Source organism: Temnothorax curvispinosus, unplaced genomic scaffold (genome assembly GCF_003070985.1).
Source record: "Temnothorax curvispinosus isolate PA1 unplaced genomic scaffold, ASM307098v1 QBEX01004614.1, whole genome shotgun sequence".
Taxonomy (NCBI): Eukaryota; Metazoa; Arthropoda; class Insecta; order Hymenoptera; family Formicidae; genus Temnothorax; species Temnothorax curvispinosus.
The window spans coordinates 212,061-229,111 of record NW_020214394.1 but is presented as its reverse complement, the minus strand read 5'-3'; the positions used below and the strand labels follow the sequence as shown (position 1 = coordinate 229,111).

The following is a 17,051-nucleotide window of genomic DNA, read 5'->3' as shown; positions in this document are numbered from 1 at the left end:
ATCAAATGACTCGCGACGCCGCTCGTTCCGGAGCCGATCCGTCCCGTGTCCGCCGCGTTCTGCAAACGAAACGTAAATGCAATTAAGATGGCGAAGCGGGGGGGGGGGAGATTCGTCTATTTCACGCGCGGTCAACTTCGCGCTCCAAAAGCGACATATGGCGGCGTTAAGTACTTTGGCCGAACAAGATTTTTGCGAAATACGCGTTCGAATGGATCATCAATGTACGAGTGTCGAAGGGATAGTCAATTATTGCGGCAAATGATAAAAACAAAATTGATATCTCTTTCACTTACCAATTAAATGACTCGCGGCGCCTGCACTCGTTCCGGAGCCGATCCGTCCCGTGCATAGACGACGTCTACGATCCCGTGTCCGTCGCGTTCTGCAAACGAAACGTAAATGCAATTAAGATGGCGGAGGGGGTTCGTCTATTTCACGCGCGGTCAACTTCACGCGCAAAGAGTGACGCTGCAGCGCTGCGCGTTCTACTCGCACCTAGCCTCGCGTCAATTTGTCAAATTTTCCATATTTCAAGCAATAAATATAGCGTACACCCGTCTTGGCGGTCGTTATTTCGCATTGCAATACAAATAAAATGTGCAGGATGAAATTAATCGTAAATATATACAATAGATAACCGAATAATATCGCTTTGACGATTGCTCGCACCCGACAGATTTCCGATCGAACGAGTCTTACGAATTACGTACGCGAAATGATCGTTAATATGCGAACGTCGAACTTACATTGCGCGAAAGTCGGATCTCATCATAAGGAATCAATACAGAGTTAATATGGATTGTTGCTTGCCAATCTATTCAAACGACTTGCGACGTCTTCTCCTCTCGTCCCGGAACTGATCCGCCCCGTGTCCGCCTCGTTTCGCAAGTAAAATTGCACGTAATTAAAATGGCGACCGAGGGCTCGCTCGTCTACTTTACGCGCGGTCAACTTCACGCGCGATCAACTTCAAGAGCGACGCGGCGACGCGGACGCTACGCGTCCCGAACTTTGCGTTCATTTTTCGCATTTTATGCAACAAATGCTAGATACTCGTCTTATACGGCGTTCGCTTTCGCATTATGCAAATTAATATAAATTCTAATTACCAATTAAACGAGTCACTCATCTCGGAGCAAACCCGTCACGTGTTGACCGTTTCCATTAATGGAAATAAAAGATTCGGAGATGCCGATGTAATTTAATTCAGTTCATAAGTGAGTCAAAAAGTGGATGGCTAGTAAAAAATCACATTTAAACTGCGGGTCTTTAATCATAATTGGCGCATGCGCCCGCATAACCTACGATGTAGCAGCAGTTAGCACTAGTAAGTCCACGGAAGGTCGGAGATATGTTTCGTTCCGTTACACGTAAGTTATTTCACTGTGAATTATGAGATTGCCATTAAACGAATGCCTCGATACTCGAGCCTGATGCACCGTTAGACGAAACGCACGTTTAATCCCGTATCGGGTAAAATGCGTGCATCCGGACCGCGGACAATCGATATCGTCGTTGAGCAAATTTCGCTTCTTGCGCACTTTCCGTTTTAATACCGCGGCTATTGCATAAGATTGCACACTAAAATACGTCGCGAAATTCGACGCGCATTTGTCTGTTCGCGTAGTTGTACAATTTATACCGAAACGTTCGGCCGATTAAAATGCTATCATAACCTTCCAAACGCAACTGGGATATTGATGTTTACCATATGATCATTTACAATGATTTACCTATTTCTTACTTTTTTTCTTCTTTTGCAGATGTCCCTCAGGGACTAGTGTCCCTGGTCCGTAACAATGTAGCGACGTCAGGACCTGCTGCTGCTACATTGAAGGTTCAGACTAAAGACATGGCCACGGAGTCGTCCGTGCAGAAGGCGAAGCCTGAGCTGCCAGAGAAACCGAAAGTCGAGCCGTACAGCCCGTTTCAACAGCCCAGTAACATGGCAGAGTATGCCCTAGCCAGAATAGACGACATACTAAATTGGGGACGTAAAGGATCGATATGGCCGATGACCTTCGGTTTAGCCTGCTGCGCCGTGGAGATGATGCACATTGCGGCGCCTAGATACGACATGGACAGATTCGGCGTGGTGTTCCGCGCCTCGCCGCGACAGTCAGATGTTATTATAGTCGCCGGCACTTTGACGAATAAGATGGCACCTGCCCTGAGGAAGATCTACGATCAGATGCCTGAACCTCGATGGGTCATCTCCATGGGAAGTTGCGCGAACGGAGGCGGATATTATCATTATAGCTATTCCGTGGTCAGGGGTTGCGACAGGATAATACCTGTGGACATTTACGTGCCTGGTAAATTTGCAATTATTTATATTCTTTATTTTATGTACATGTTAATCTTATTTTATTCACAAATATAAACCTTCAATATGTTGCAGGTTGTCCCCCAACAGCTGAAGCATTATTGTATGGTGTTCTTCAGTTACAGAAAAAGATAAAACGTATGCAAACTGCACAAGTTTGGTACAGGAAGTAATGTACCTGACGTCTATAGTAATAAATGTATAAAATATTTAAAAATTGTAAGGTAATTGACACATAATTAAGCAATAGGGGAGTTGCATGTCACCCAAAAATGTGACAAAATAAATCACATTTAAATAAAAATAAATGTTTTTATTGCCATAAATCAACCTCGTTTACTTTGCATGCATATTTAGAAAAAGATACGAAAACGTAATATATTTTGCAACACTATATTATCGCTACATAATGAATCACACAAACATTACAGATTGCTAAGATATAAAAAATATTAGTTAATATATTTTCATTTTTAATATATACATATATATATTTTATAATTTAGAATATATATTAATCGAATGTATACATTTTATCGCACATAATTGTGTGACGATAATAATTGAAAAAATTCCGATTTCTTTTTAATATATGTATTATAATATAAAAAAAGACGCAACTCTTTATATATTTAAGTTTGAATGCAAAATTGTAAAAATCTTTATTAATTTTATCTTGTCAAAAAATTGTGTCCTCTTCTGTCCCCTCTTCTTCTCTTTATTACCAGTTTATATCTTAAATTTATCTTTCCGAAAGAGCGATAGCAGAATAATCATAAAATCGTACTATATTAATAAATCTGTGCAATAAGAGTAGTAATGAGATATTAATAGTGATTTATATATATATATATACATATCAGAAAACATACCATGATAAATGAAGTTTGTACTTTTTTATGTTGAGAAAACAAATATTTGTACAAACCTATGTTTTTATTACATTCTCTATTTTATTGTTTGCACGTACGTATCTTTTTACTTTTAAAAGTATATACAAAGTATGTTCAGAATAATTTAAATAAAGCAAAGAATTTTACACACAAGTTCTTTGCCGTTTAAGTTACCACGTTCTAAGGCCCCTTTCTTTCTTTATTTATTACTGTAACTAATACTAATATATAACAATTACATTTTATTATATACTCATACAATACATACATATATCATCTTAATAAAAATACATGTATATATACCGAAACATCTTGTACATATAATAGGTAAAGAATTTGCATCTCTTTAACCAATTTGCAAAGTTCCGTACCCATTATTTATTTTTATTATACCGCTTAATGAATTGTTATTCTGTTGTGCCACAGCCAAATTATTAATGTTTACTTTGGTCATTAAAAAAAAAGAAGAGGTAACGTTAAATAAGAACCAATAAAATAATTTTGATAATCCACTGGATACACGGATAATTTGTCAAACCTTGCTGATAGTGATGAGAAAGAGTTAATTACTTCGATTTCATCGTTCTTATTATTCAATATATACAAAATTTAATATCTAAATTTTGATACTTGTTCCCCATCTTCCTTAGTCACATAATAAAATTTCGAAGATGAATTATGTGTTTCCAAACAAGATTTTGTCTATATAATGAAATTGTAATTAAGATATCATTATGAAGACTGTATAATGTAAAATATTGCAATTAAGTGATGTAAAAAAAAAAAAAAGATTTTTAGATTAGTATGTTAATCAGAAATATAAAATTAACAATTTTCAAACAAAAATAATAGTATATTACACACCTAGGGCAGTAAAATAAGGAAGGTCTCAGATCACATGTAATTGTCGTCCGAGGCGGAGCCGAGGTCGACAAACATGTGATCTGAGGCTTCCTTATTTACTGCCCGTGGTGTGTATACGATTTTTCTCCTCGACGGAGCCGAAACGCGACAACTTCATCCCGCGTAGCGGGATGAAAGTTGTCACTTTCGGCCCGGCGACGAGAAAAAATCTTTATTCAATATTCCGATCTATTCCCTATATGTGCAATACAAATCTTGTCTAAACGCATTGTGCGGCAGAACGGGTCATATAAATCTGAAAAAACGGGTCTGTTCTGCATTACGATAATTAGCATTTGTATCCTCTTGAATAAAAAATGATTTAATGTTTATTAACTGAAGTAAACAAAATATTAATGATCTAAATTAGTCAATCCCTGCCGTGTACAATTTCGATGATTCAAATAATACTATAAATTGCTATCAAGCTCTGCTATATCTAGTTGCCATATACTCCTACAGATATCTCACGTATCAAAAAAATCTGGATATTATATCAAATATCCATTAATCCTTCTATATTTACCGCCTTACTCGCAATTAAATCCGATATTTTTAAACATTATCATAGTTCTTTTAATATCCGAGACTGAATGAGGCTAAACCCAACTTCATTTTACAACTCAAGGAATAATTAGTACAAATATACATGGTTTCAGACAGTTCTGGACAATTTAAGTAAATAGACACACCTAAATATCTTTTATACCATTAGAGAATTGCTTGCGACGTGGATGGTGGTGGATTGGTTGGCGATGCGGGCATTGGGCCGTCTGTCCATTGAATGAGCGAATGCTCACTCATTTGTGTGCTCTGAAAATGGTCCTTCAGAAGGGTTTGAGAGAATGTGCAGTGCATTTGATATGCCTCGCTCTCGCGATTAGGCTCACCACAAATTCTATACAAATCTGCAATATTTCAATTATATAAGCGTACAGATAATTGAAAAATTACTATTTACTTTTCAATCTGCACATACCTTTTAAAATGGCAGTAGCCCACAGTTGTACATGTACATCAGGTATTTTAGAAGCTAATTGCATCGCAGGTGTGACCATATTCATCGATTCTCTACTATTTCCCAAAGAAAGAAATATATGTCCCAAAAGCACGAGACTACAGGAAGTGAGTCTGTTCAAGTCTTCCGAGTTTGCCATTTTTAAGGTTTCTCTAAGATATCGCCTATAAAAATCATATTAGCACATTTACATCAATATATTCGATTTGTTTTATATATTACTGAGATTTTTTAACATTGCTAACTAAGAATCAGATTATCCAATCTTTCATCTTTTTTTTCGGGAAATTACAAGTTTCATGTATTTATTAGGATATGAGACTAAACATTTTAAAAATCGTACGTACTTTGCTTCATTGTATCTAGCACCAAAGAAAGCTTGGAGTCCTTGTACGTAATATGCAGCTGCCCTCAAAGAATGAGAATGTGATGGTAGAGATTCTGGATTTATCCTTTCTAACAACGCTCCCAATTCGGCTTCCCTCTTTGATCTGAGATATACTATCGCTAGGTTCAAATGCGCGAATGTCCAGAGTTCCTTTTCTTGTGACGTCTGAAAAAAAAAGGTGAAATAATATTTTCTCTGTCATCGCTATAAGTACTCCATAGATCTAACATTATATTTGCGTGCAAAATCAAGCCAGAATAAAAAAAAAAAGTGTTTAAACGAGAATACACACATGAGCAATTTACATAGATTAAAGATAGAATAACACGTATAAGTCTTAAATTATTTATCACAATTTATGATGAAACAATTCTATTTTCTTACTTTGAGTGCAGCAATGAACTGAGCCTCTGCAGCTTCCATACAATTCATAGACATTGCGTATAACCCTAGTAATACATGTAATTGTGGTCTATGACCCTGTAGTAACCTAGGTTGCCGCCTGCAGAGTTGACAAGCTTGAGAAATTTCCATAAGAGCTACACTTTTGTTTCCCATTACAAGCCGACACATAATTATATGCTCCAAAAGCATTAATTGAAACACAGACAAGATAGGTTTGTTATCGATAACTGTAAAAAAAACAATAAAATTGATTTTGTTGAGTGTTAAACCAATAAAATGTAAGAGAATAAAATGCACAAGATGAGAAACATGGTTCTATATGAGAGCGATCGACTCGTAGTCGGCAGATCCTGATAGATCCTGTATATACCTCGATTTATAAGAGATTGATTGGAGACTCGAAGGTTTGTGAGTAAAGGAATACGAGGTGAATTGTAAATCGAAAATAACAAACTACTTTGAATCAATTAAAAAGTAACGCGCGTACTTACTTTTCAGTTTTTCAATTTGACTAAGCGCTTTATCGGTATATTTCTGTGCCTTATCCATGTAACCGGCTTGCATAGAATGCATAACGGTTACTAAATAAACCAAGACGTATAAATGATCCTTCGGCATCCATATAAACATATCCCCAATATTGGAGCCCGTAACCACATCGTCTGCCGGCCAGCTAGGCGACATTATAGTCTGTATACTTTGTTGCAGTTGTTTCAAACAAGGTTTCACGCTCTTCACCTATTTTAGCACAAAGACAATACGTCATCATTAGAATGGTACCTATGGCCCATATTTTTTTATAATTACAACAGTCGTGACTATTCTCACCTGGCCTGCCATAAGATAATGGCACACTTGAAGAACTAGAAAGTACACCTTCAGATACTCCTTTTGATGCGGGTTGCCTTGCCAATTCTCCACATGATGGCCCGCTGAATTTAGCAGAGGATGAACCTCAGTGAACTTCTTGTCTATCAACAGCAGCATACACCGACTTAAGAGAAAGAGCACTCGGGTATAACTGGCGTTGCTTATGTGAGAATAATCGACACCCACCGCGAGCAAGCTGCTCGCTGCGACAAAGTCCTTCTCTGAGGCATGAATTTGCTGCAATTTATAAGTCAACGTGAGTACGTTGTCTATTTGAGACATGAGAAATTAAGCTGATTAAGCTTACCGCAAGTTGAAAGATGAGCCTACAGTGCCAGTAGACATTGTGCTGAGACAATTCTATTGCCTTCCTCAAAATCGGTTTACTCAGGTTCGGCTGCAGCTGTTGCTCGTACAGTTCGGCGACGACGCTGGCTGCCTCAAACTTGACGTCGTCGAATGTATTTATGTTCTGACTCAGTCGCCACTAAAGAGAATAACCGAGAGTCAATTACAAGAGTCATCAAAGACGACGATAAGCTTCGACTTAATGCATCTCTGTGAAACTCGCGACTGACGTAACCGTTCGACGACGCATTATTTGTTGTCATCGGAGAGGTTAGGACGGGAGGCAAGCATTCACGAATCGCGCAAATTGCGCGGGGGACAGCAAGAAACGGAGGCGGGCAAAAAGGAGGGGCGAAATTACACGATCTCGATCGTGGTAGACGCGAACGAGGTGAAATACTGACCGCTTTATCCAGGTGGTATCGCGCCAAATCGATGTTTTTCGTGTGCGTGAGCAGGATGTTGCCGAGCTGAAGGTGAGTGCGCGCCTCGACGCGCGGCGGCGGCTTGAAGTTGAAGACCGCCTGCAGACACTGGATGCACGACTTGATGTCGGGCGGATTCGACGTGCGGAAATTCTCGGCCAGGCCGAGCAACGAGAGATACCAAGCGTCCTGAGAAGACGCCATTTTAACATTTCACCACACACGACCACACGAACCCGACGAGCGAACCGAAGCCAAACGAGATCTACTCTACCGGCCTCTACCCAGCGATGTCAGAACGAAGTCAACGAAGACGCACTAAACAAATGGAGGGGAGATGCACCCGATGCACACCACACACGCGCATACCCACACTCATTGTCAGAAAGTTTTCTCGCACACGTGACATTAATAAAGTACCAAATTCATAGTCATAAAGAATACGGGTACCTTCGGGCCCTTTCGTGTAAGATCGTAATTCTTGTAATATTCTCACATAGCCGAGAATATTTAATTTTAAGTAATTGTGTCTTTTTTTTTTAAGACTCGCTTTTTCTAATATGAGAATCTATAACATATTCAAATTTTTAATATATTAAGTTATTTGCTTGCATCGATGTTACTCGCCACGCATGCGCAGAAAAACGCGGCCTCCGCTTAAACACACTGATCCCAGAAAAAGCATATATATATGTATATGTGCGCGATCGGAACTTCGACTATCTTCGGACATTAGAAAAGGACAGATAATCTTCTTTTTCTTTCTTTCGTACTTAATTGTATGTACCTCTCAATGCTCCCCTTCCTTCTTCCTCCTGCCCGGAGTCGCTCGACGATTCAAATGTCAAATCATGCGCAACTTATCACTTTTACGATATTCATAATTCATATATATCATGAGCAGTATATATCATGAGAGAATAAATTTCGTTCTCCCTGTATACACGCCATCAAAGTTGAAGTTTATTCTTCAATTTTGCAAAGTCCATTTTAAATTATTTTTAGATTTTATTATATGTAATATTTTGTATATAAATATCTTTTTAAGCATGAATTCAAGTTGAGCACGACTGGACCAGAACGACCTTAACGATAGTTCTGGTAATTTTGCCAAAAAAAGTCCATTGAAAAAATTTTCTGCTAGTTTTCCGTAGCATAGAGTAAGATACCGACGAAATCTAGAAGTTTCTATTTATATAAAACATTTTTCAAATAGTTCTGAAGCATTTTCTAAAGAGTTCTCTATAGAGCAATATTGTATGATTTTTTAATAAATTTATGTCGTCCGAGCGTCACGCATTAGAAAGAATAGATTGATATGCTGTACGAAATGTACGCAGTTCCGGTTTATCTAATATATTTTTTTAATAGTTCTGAACATACTGAAGCATTTTCTAAAAAGTTCCCGGCACTAGCAATGTTGTATGAAAATTTTTTTTTCTTATTCAATTGCTCCAGAATTATTTGGATATAAAGTGTCGAAATATATTTTATTATTTGGAAAACTACTCTATTTTAATAAAAAATTAATTAACAAGTAAATGATACCGGAAACAAGTTTTGGCGTTGGAAATTTATATTTTTTAATAACTTAAATAATTGCTCTTTAATTGCTCCTTTAGAATCAATTGTTCCCCTTTTAAAATTAATATTTTTAAAAATATTTACAAAATACGTAAAATTTATAATTATCACTCAAAAACATATTTTTAATAATTTTGTGCAACTAAATCCAGCATAAAATAATTGCTTCTTAACTGCTCCTTATTGCTCTATTATTACTTTAATAATTTATTGCATTTTTATTAAAAAATTAACAAATTATATCAAGAGACACGGTAGTGTCTCGCGCCAAGTACACGCGGAGCGAGACCGATATAAATAAACGGAACGACAATTTTCTTTCTCAGAATCTTCTTCTTCGTCCAAAATACAAAATATATAAAATTCACAAATCGGAAAAGCTGCCGTTATACTGCAGATTTACCATTATCTTACACATCTTTACCATTATCTGATGAGAAAAAGCCTCGTTACCGCTGGGTTTTGTCGATCGACACAAAATACAACCTGACTATTACTAATGTTGATATTACTTATGCGCTGAGTTTTACACTTTGAATTTTCTTTTATGGTTTCAATTGCTTTCACGTTAAAATTAAATTTACTGTGTTTGCTATCCATGTTGAGCACGAAAGAAGAAGAGAAAGTGGTGAGTGTATATAATTGATTTTTATATATCATGTTATATATGAAAACTTCGCCTATTTTTCTCTAATCGAATTGCTTATTTAAATGTTTCAGAAAATAAGGAAAGCGGAAAGCGTTACATTGATTCAACATGACAACCTAAGAGGACAATCAGAAAGGGGGAGGAGGCTTGGGTTGGGAGAGGTATCGGGCGCAAATGGAACAACTTTGCGGCAAATATTATTTTTTATTTTGTGTAAGAGTAATTTTTTTGTTTATTCTTGAGCCTCTTTATTTCACTGTTTGATTTGAAAATAATAGAAGGAAAGGAGTAATTTAATAATAATTATTATATGTATAACTTAATATTATATGTATTAAGTGGTATTATATTCACTTTATATTATGCTTTATATTATATATTTACTTACTTTAGGGCCGGTTGTTCCACTTTCAGATAAACTATCTGGTAACTTATCTGATGGATAAAATGTCTGTAGAGCGTTGTTCCATTTCTCGGTAAAATTTAACTTCCTGATAAATGGCCACTATCGACAGATAAATTACACGGTACTTTGGGTACTGTGTAAGACTTATCTGACAGATAAATGCGTAGTGGGATTAGAAATCATACCCCGTCAGCGGGAGATGCGCAGCGCTGGTGTATCTGACGTTTCACGCATTTGTATATTAATATTTTGCGATAAAGAATTTGGATATTATCGAACGGACGATATCGGACGGTATCGAAAATGGAACCAGGATTATGCGAAAATCAATTTCTTTATGGTGACGAAGATGATAACAAAGAATCTGATGAAGAAATATATATAGTGGTGCTTCGCAAGCGATATACATTTCGTCCACGTCCAGATTTATTTAACGAATATGATAATATAGAATTTGTATAGGATTAATAACCGTGGAACAACGCTCACTAAATAGCTGGTAAACTACCCGGTAAGATTTATCCTATAGGTAGTAATCTGTCGAGTAAGCCGAGATTTATCGAAAGGTGGAACAACCGGCCCTTAATGATATAAACACATATTCAGAAGTTATTTAAAAGGATAAAAAAATACATATTAACCTATAACATAGTGGAGCATTGTATACTGATGAAGCATTGTATACTGGATTATTGTATACTGGAGCATCGTATAATACTGGAGCATTGTATACTGGAGCATTGTGCATATTTGTGATTTTCTGTAACATACATGATGCGTTTTATTAAAATTTATGTAAAAATGTTTCGTTTTTTTTCTCTTTTTCTAAAAATATCATATAAAAACTTTTGTATCATAGACCATATACGAATATTTATATATTATACATTGCAGAAAAGAATATTTTTTAAACTTTATGAAACATATTTATAATGTTCGAAAAATGTTCCATTTTCAATATTAACCCTTAAATGCCACACCTCTCAAGAATCTCGTAAATGACACATGGGGTCTAAAAGACCCCAGCATGAAAAATGTCTCCTTACTCATTGATTTTTTTATATTTAGTTATGAAAATTATTTTCAATGTTGTTCAAGGCTTAGAAAAGAGAATAAAATGCTTATATTGTTAAAATTTTAAATTCAACATAGTATAAAAAATTAAGTAAACTGAGTACTGCTAAGTGTACAAACGGGTAGGTCAATCACTCAACTATCATCAATGGGAGCATGAGCTCCATTTTTGGCAAGAACATTTGAAAACATTTCATTCTAAAGGGTCTGGGGTCCGCTGGACCCCGGGTGGCATTTAAGAGTTAAAGTTGTACACATAATGCATTTCATTAATCAAATTTAAATTGAGAAATTTAATTAAATTTTTAAACTTTAATTGCAAAATATTTGCGCAAGAAATCCATATCGTCTTGGTCGTAATAATCAATTAAATTTCTATAGATCGGACAAAAATAAAAATTTTTAAGCACATAAAACGAATTTACTACTATAATCGTTATGGTCCGATTTCCACAAATTCGAAGATATTGCGCGCATCTCATAAAAGGTCTATTAAAATAAGGCGTGAATCGTCGCCAAAATATACCTTTTGTGCGGTTGAAGAACTGAAGAGCGGCTTAAGATATGCATAAAGTTCAAATATAAGTTGCATGATTCCGTTGTAAATGTCGGATATATTTACAGGGTGCGTATCTTTTGTATAAAAACCGAATGAATGTGGATGTGTTATCATGTAGTTATTTTCAATCTGACGGTTTTCCACATGCTTATCTGTAATGAAACAGATTACATTCAAGTGAATTCGTACTAATGTCGGTACATTGATTTTTTTACGTTTGCGTCTCATTGGAACTCGTATAAGCTGAAGTTACACGACTTTCAAGATAAGCGGTGCATTAGGTTATTATTTGAAAATGTCAAATTTTAATCTTGTTCTATGAAATATTTACCAGTAGTATCAGTAAACTCATGTTCTGGAAGTAACGAGTCGATGGCTGTAGAATGCTTGGCGTCAGTTAAGGGCAACTTCGTGGCCACAACATTGTCATGTGCAACGACCTCAGATTTACTCGATTTAGTGCTTGCAGGATCCGATCTTTTCTTTCGGTTGTGTACCATCTGGAGAAATATCATTCTTATGAAATATTTCAGTAACTTACATGATCAATTCGGGTACAAAAACACGACACATATTAGCGTTTGTGCTATATAATTAACTCCAAGAAAAGCTGTTTGTCAATAATACAGTGACGTACATATTTGTTGCATAAGACAAATTGCTATATAGGTGTTACATATTAGGTGTTTCGAATTAAATATTACATTTAAAAATATCAAATTAAATAAAATTTGAACTTTCAATAAAATGATAGTAATATAAATAATATATCGTGAATGTTAAGTTAATAAAACATGTATCATTTCATCTGATCAAGTAATAGGATAATGAACATTTACTAAGGGTTGAGGGGAGCGGCGGCCTCCGCCTAAATGGTAGATAAATTGCTTTCTACGCCTCAATTCTTCCATTCTTTTACGCTTAGTCTCTTTTGGATCTTCATTTTTTTCTGTTGTTGAGGCTTCTGACCGCGATGTCAATTCCGGAACTCCTGGAAAATATCGCGTCGATTCCTGGTCCGGTAATTGTTCCGCGCGATATTGTTCAATCGGAGATCGTATCCAGTGCTGCGAAACAGATTGATGTTGCAAATAGCGTGGATTGCTATCGTATTGATGTTCATAGCCGGATAGAACGAGGACGTCGGCAAGTGCGATACTCGCTAACGAGAATGTCACTGCTAAAAACTAAAAAAGAATGATTAACGAAACTTTATGCAGATTGTTCTTGAACAGGTATTCGATATGGCAGAAATTTATTCCCAAAATTATTTATTTATTTAATAATTTAAAATTATTGGGAGAGAGATTACATATTTATGCATTTATTATGGAGTATTATTTTATTTGTATAAAAATCAAATTAGAGGAAAAGTATAATGCAGAAAAGAAATAAACGTTTTATTACGTATTGATTTTTACAAAATTTCTGTCTAACGCTAATGACATATGGCTTTATTATTAAAAAGTTCTAATTCCAGAAGTTAAAAACTCATAAAAATATTAAATAAAATTGAAGAACAGAAAAGATAGTGGCGATCTCTCAGACGTTTCAACAGACGATAACAAAACAGCACGGTCAACCAAGTTAGTAATGGTGTTAATTTTATATTTGTGTGGATGATTGGAGAAGTAATTTATATATCGTCCCGAAAAGGTCGGCTTTCTGTACCAGTTCGTAATTAGCCTCTCACCATCTCTTATGACTAATGTATCAAGAAAAGGTATAGAGTTATCAACCTCAGTTTCGAAGGTGAACTGTAAACGGGGGTGATAATTATTAAAGACGTCAAGCATCACATTGACCGCATTCTTCGGCACTATGGCAAAAATATCATCTACATACCGAAGGAAAACCCGAATCTCGAAATCATCATCATTGATCATCATCATTGATTGTCACATCTCTTTCTCTGTATATCGGTTTTATATGAGTGATTTCCCGTAGTTTGCGCTTTGTGATAATGCTGGGACATTCCCATGAACGAAAGGAGGTCTTGACTAATATATGACGAGTCTTATTGACGATTAGGTAACGCTCTCTGTTTTTATGACTAATTTCCAATTTATATATTTTTTATTGTGTTACATCGCGATGTTCATATTTCAGACGGCACTTGATAAGGGCTCTAACCGTGAGCCGAAACGTTGTGCACTTATATATAATTTAAGCCAGGTAGTCGAGTAATAAATAATTGATTTTAATGTCTTAAGGTGATAATACGGCTCTGTGATTGGTTAATGACATCTTAAGATTGTACTTAAGATGGTCTTAAATATAAGAACCGACTATGTGAATACCGGTTAATTAATTTTTTTACGTTTGTGTCTCATTGGAACTCGTATAAGAAAGAAGTTACACGACTTTTAAGATAAGCGGTGCATTAGGTTATTATTTGAAGATGTCAAATTTTAATCTTGTTCTATGAAATATTTACCAGTAGTATCAGTAGGCTCATGTTCTGGAAGTAACGAGTCGATGGTTGTAGGATGCTTGGCGTCAGTTGAGGGCGACTTCGCGGCCACATCATTGTCATGTGCAACGACCTCAGATTTACTGGATTCAGTGCTTGCAGGATCCGATCTTTTCCTTCGGTTGTGTACCATCTGGAGAAATATCATTCTTATGAAATAGAAATATTCAGTAACTTACATGATCAATTTCTGTACAAAAACACGACAAATATTAGCGTTTGTGTTATATAATTAACTTTAACAAAAACTGTTTGTCAATAATACAGTGACGTACATTATTGTCGCATAAGCAAATTGCTTGGTGTTACATACAGGTGTTTTGAATTGAATATTACACTTAAAAATATCAAATTAAATAAAATTTGAACTTTCAATGAAATGATAGTAATATAAATAAAATATTACGAATGTTAAGTTAATAAAACATTATACTTATATTATTTTCTCAGATCAAGTAATAGAATAATGAGCACTTACCAAAGATTGAGGATGGCCGACATATCCATACACCGAGGGCCGTACATATCCATGACCTCCTATTCTTGCGAAATGCACATGGTGTGACCTCGGTAAATAATGGTGGTACGGTGGACGATGTGGATAGCTTAACACATGCGAACGAGCATCGGCTTGATTCGATTCATAGGGATACACTGTTTGAACTCCCGGACGATATTGCGTCGATTCCTGGTCCGGTAATTGTTCCGCGCGATATTGTTCAATCGGAGACTGTGTCCAGTACTGCGGAGCAGACTGATCTTGCAAATAACGTCGATTGCTATCGTATTGATGTTTATATCCGGGTTGAACGAGGACGTTGGCAAGTGAAATACTTGCTAGTGAGATTGTCATCACTGCTAAGAACTGAAAAAAAATAATTAAGGAAATTTTATGCAGATTGTTCTTGAATAGATATTCGATATGGCAGAAATTTGTTCCCTAAATTATTTATTTAATTAATAATTTAAAATTATTGGGAGAGAGATTACATATTTATGGATTTACTATGGAATATTATTTTATTAGTATAAAAATCGAATTAGAGGAAAAGTAAAATGCAGAAAAGAAATAAACGTTTTATTAATTTATTACGTATTGATTTTTACAAAATTTCTGTCTAACGGTGATGACATGATTTTATTATTAAAAAGTTCTAATTCCAGAAGTTAAAAACTCATAAAAATATTAAATAAATATAATATGTCATATAACATATGTCAGAAAAGTTTACTCACTAATCCTCGGTGCGAAAACATCGTGTTGCTCTTACAGTTTCACTTGATGTGACTAACGCGATTCCTCAGTGGTACTAACTTAAATAACCTGAAAAATCGCTGACGTTATGTTGAATTTTTCCGCATTCCATAATTTCGTCAGTTTGTACTTTGTACATTGTGAAATCGTTTCGAAAAATACGGACGTCATGAAATTTTTAAAAAAGTATGCGTTGTTCATGTACGCATTAACAATCGTTGCTGCAACAATTCGATTCGCGCGCGGACTTCCGTTTGTTGTAAAATGCACGATTACGAAACTCAGTAATGATATGCATATATGGAATGCACGAAATAGCACTTTCTCGAAATTTCGTTGCACTACGAGGCCAGTGTACCCGCAGACGTGCCCTGATTATCGCATAAGTGGGTGGTTGGATGCTGAGACGTTGATCTAGAGCCTAGACTTCTCTCTCGCTGCGGGCCACTCTGAATATAAATATTCAGCAATCAATAAATATTCAGCTAAGCAATCTTTCGTCTGCGTTTTATTTTCCCGCATTATATTATAGCACGCGAAACTTGAAACCAGAAGGTAAATTCCTGAAGCGATTTTATAATTCTCAGATATTAGTGATATCTATTAGCGATACGGTAATATCATGTTAAATTGCTAGTAATATTCGCGGCAACTTCAATATTTTTCAGAATCAAATATCATTTTTGTAATACGTATTGCTTAGTTTGTGCAAAGTTTTTTTTTTTAAAGATAGAAAGTTAAAAATCAAAGGTTTTAGTTTGATAGTCCAACGAATTTGATATATTAATTTTACATCATTTTAGTTTCCTCGTGTTAATATGACTCTTCCTAAGTGTTAAGTGTGCGACAATTACATGTTTTTCCATCATGTCATATCCGATTATAAAATCGTAAACGTTATATTATAAATTTTTCAAATTTTCTCTGTATCTCGACAAACCTATCGTAATTCGAATGATCACAATTATTTTGCAGAAACCAAAATGTATTTTTGTAAAATGACTTTATTATCAGAAGACGATTATACGTTCCATGAATAATCAAAACTCAATGTCTCCGCAATGCAATGGTTCCGCGAGGTTCACCCTTTGGTAGAGAAGTTTCTGCCGGGCGACAGGAAGAGCGTCGACCCCGCGCATCCGACCACCTCGGCGAAAAACGATCGGCTCATTCAGCTCATCATCAAAGGCATCTTGTACGAATCCTACGTAAATTAAAAATGCCGAGCGAAAACTACCGGGTCGAAAGAGAGCGAACAGATGATTTTTGTCTCTTTATCTTTTTTTTGTTTTATTTTATTAAAAGATAAAATTTGCCAAAATTATATCAAAATTAAAATTAAAATTACTTTTATTTTTTCTGTATACACGTAAACTATATAATTACTTGATAAAATTTTTAATTGTTTATTTATACATATATATTTATAACATTTACATATATTTATACATTTATTTTCATTTTTGATAGTA

The 17,051-nt window shown here is 35.5% G+C and overlaps 3 protein-coding genes across 3 annotated transcripts; 1 reads left to right on the top strand and 2 right to left on the bottom strand.

Moving 5' to 3' along the window:
• The first annotated feature begins 1,247 nt into the window (after positions 1-1,247).
• LOC112453702 (NADH-quinone oxidoreductase subunit B 2-like) lies at positions 1,248-2,636 on the top strand. The gene is made up of 3 exons (XM_025014603.1): positions 1,248-1,373; positions 1,767-2,318; positions 2,405-2,636. The coding sequence occupies exons 1-3, from the start codon at positions 1,355-1,357 to the stop codon at positions 2,500-2,502; spliced, it is 669 nt and encodes a 222-aa protein (XP_024870371.1). The 5' UTR covers positions 1,248-1,354; the 3' UTR covers positions 2,503-2,636.
• Positions 2,637-4,053: 1,417 nt separating this feature from the next.
• Positions 4,054-7,783, bottom strand: LOC112453706 (MAU2 chromatid cohesion factor homolog). The gene is made up of 8 exons (XM_025014611.1): positions 7,559-7,783; positions 7,114-7,293; positions 6,765-7,043; positions 6,428-6,674; positions 5,916-6,163; positions 5,491-5,696; positions 5,105-5,307; positions 4,054-5,033 (listed from the first exon to the last, which is right to left on the bottom strand). The coding sequence occupies exons 1-8, from the start codon at positions 7,781-7,783 to the stop codon at positions 4,837-4,839; spliced, it is 1,785 nt and encodes a 594-aa protein (XP_024870379.1). The 3' UTR covers positions 4,054-4,836.
• Positions 7,784-10,149: 2,366 nt separating this feature from the next.
• On the bottom strand, positions 10,150-15,618 carry LOC112453707. The gene is made up of 7 exons (XM_025014612.1): positions 15,561-15,618; positions 14,803-15,189; positions 14,289-14,457; positions 12,691-13,031; positions 12,183-12,351; positions 11,819-12,003; positions 10,150-10,978 (listed from the first exon to the last, which is right to left on the bottom strand). The coding sequence occupies exons 1-7, from the start codon at positions 15,579-15,581 to the stop codon at positions 10,832-10,834; spliced, it is 1,419 nt and encodes a 472-aa protein (XP_024870380.1). The 5' UTR covers positions 15,582-15,618; the 3' UTR covers positions 10,150-10,831.
• Between the last annotated feature and the right edge of the window lie 1,433 nt (positions 15,619-17,051).

Excerpts from the sequence above, each read along its gene's own strand:
- LOC112453702 (XM_025014603.1), top strand. Across the intron at positions 2,319-2,404 it reads TGTGGACATTTACGTGCCTG|GTTGTCCCCCAACAGCTGAA; the intron begins GTAAATTTGCAA and ends AATATGTTGCAG.
- LOC112453706 (XM_025014611.1), bottom strand. The coding sequence starts at position 7,783 with ATGGCGTCTTCTCAGGACGCTTGGTATCTCTCGTTGCTCGGCCTGGCC. Across the intron at positions 7,294-7,558 it reads GATACCACCTGGATAAAGCG|TGGCGACTGAGTCAGAACAT; the intron begins GTCAGTATTTCA and ends TATTCTCTTTAG. Across the intron at positions 5,697-5,915 it reads AGTTCATTGCTGCACTCAAA|ACGTCACAAGAAAAGGAACT; the intron begins GTAAGAAAATAG and ends TTTTTTTTTCAG.
- LOC112453707 (XM_025014612.1), bottom strand. The coding sequence starts at position 15,581 with ATGTTTTCGCACCGAGGATTA. Across the intron at positions 15,190-15,560 it reads TGTTTTCGCACCGAGGATTA|TTCTTAGCAGTGATGACAAT; the intron begins GTGAGTAAACTT and ends ATTTTTTTTCAG. Across the intron at positions 14,458-14,802 it reads TCGGCCATCCTCAATCTTTG|ATGGTACACAACCGAAGGAA; the intron begins GTAAGTGCTCAT and ends ATATTTCTCCAG.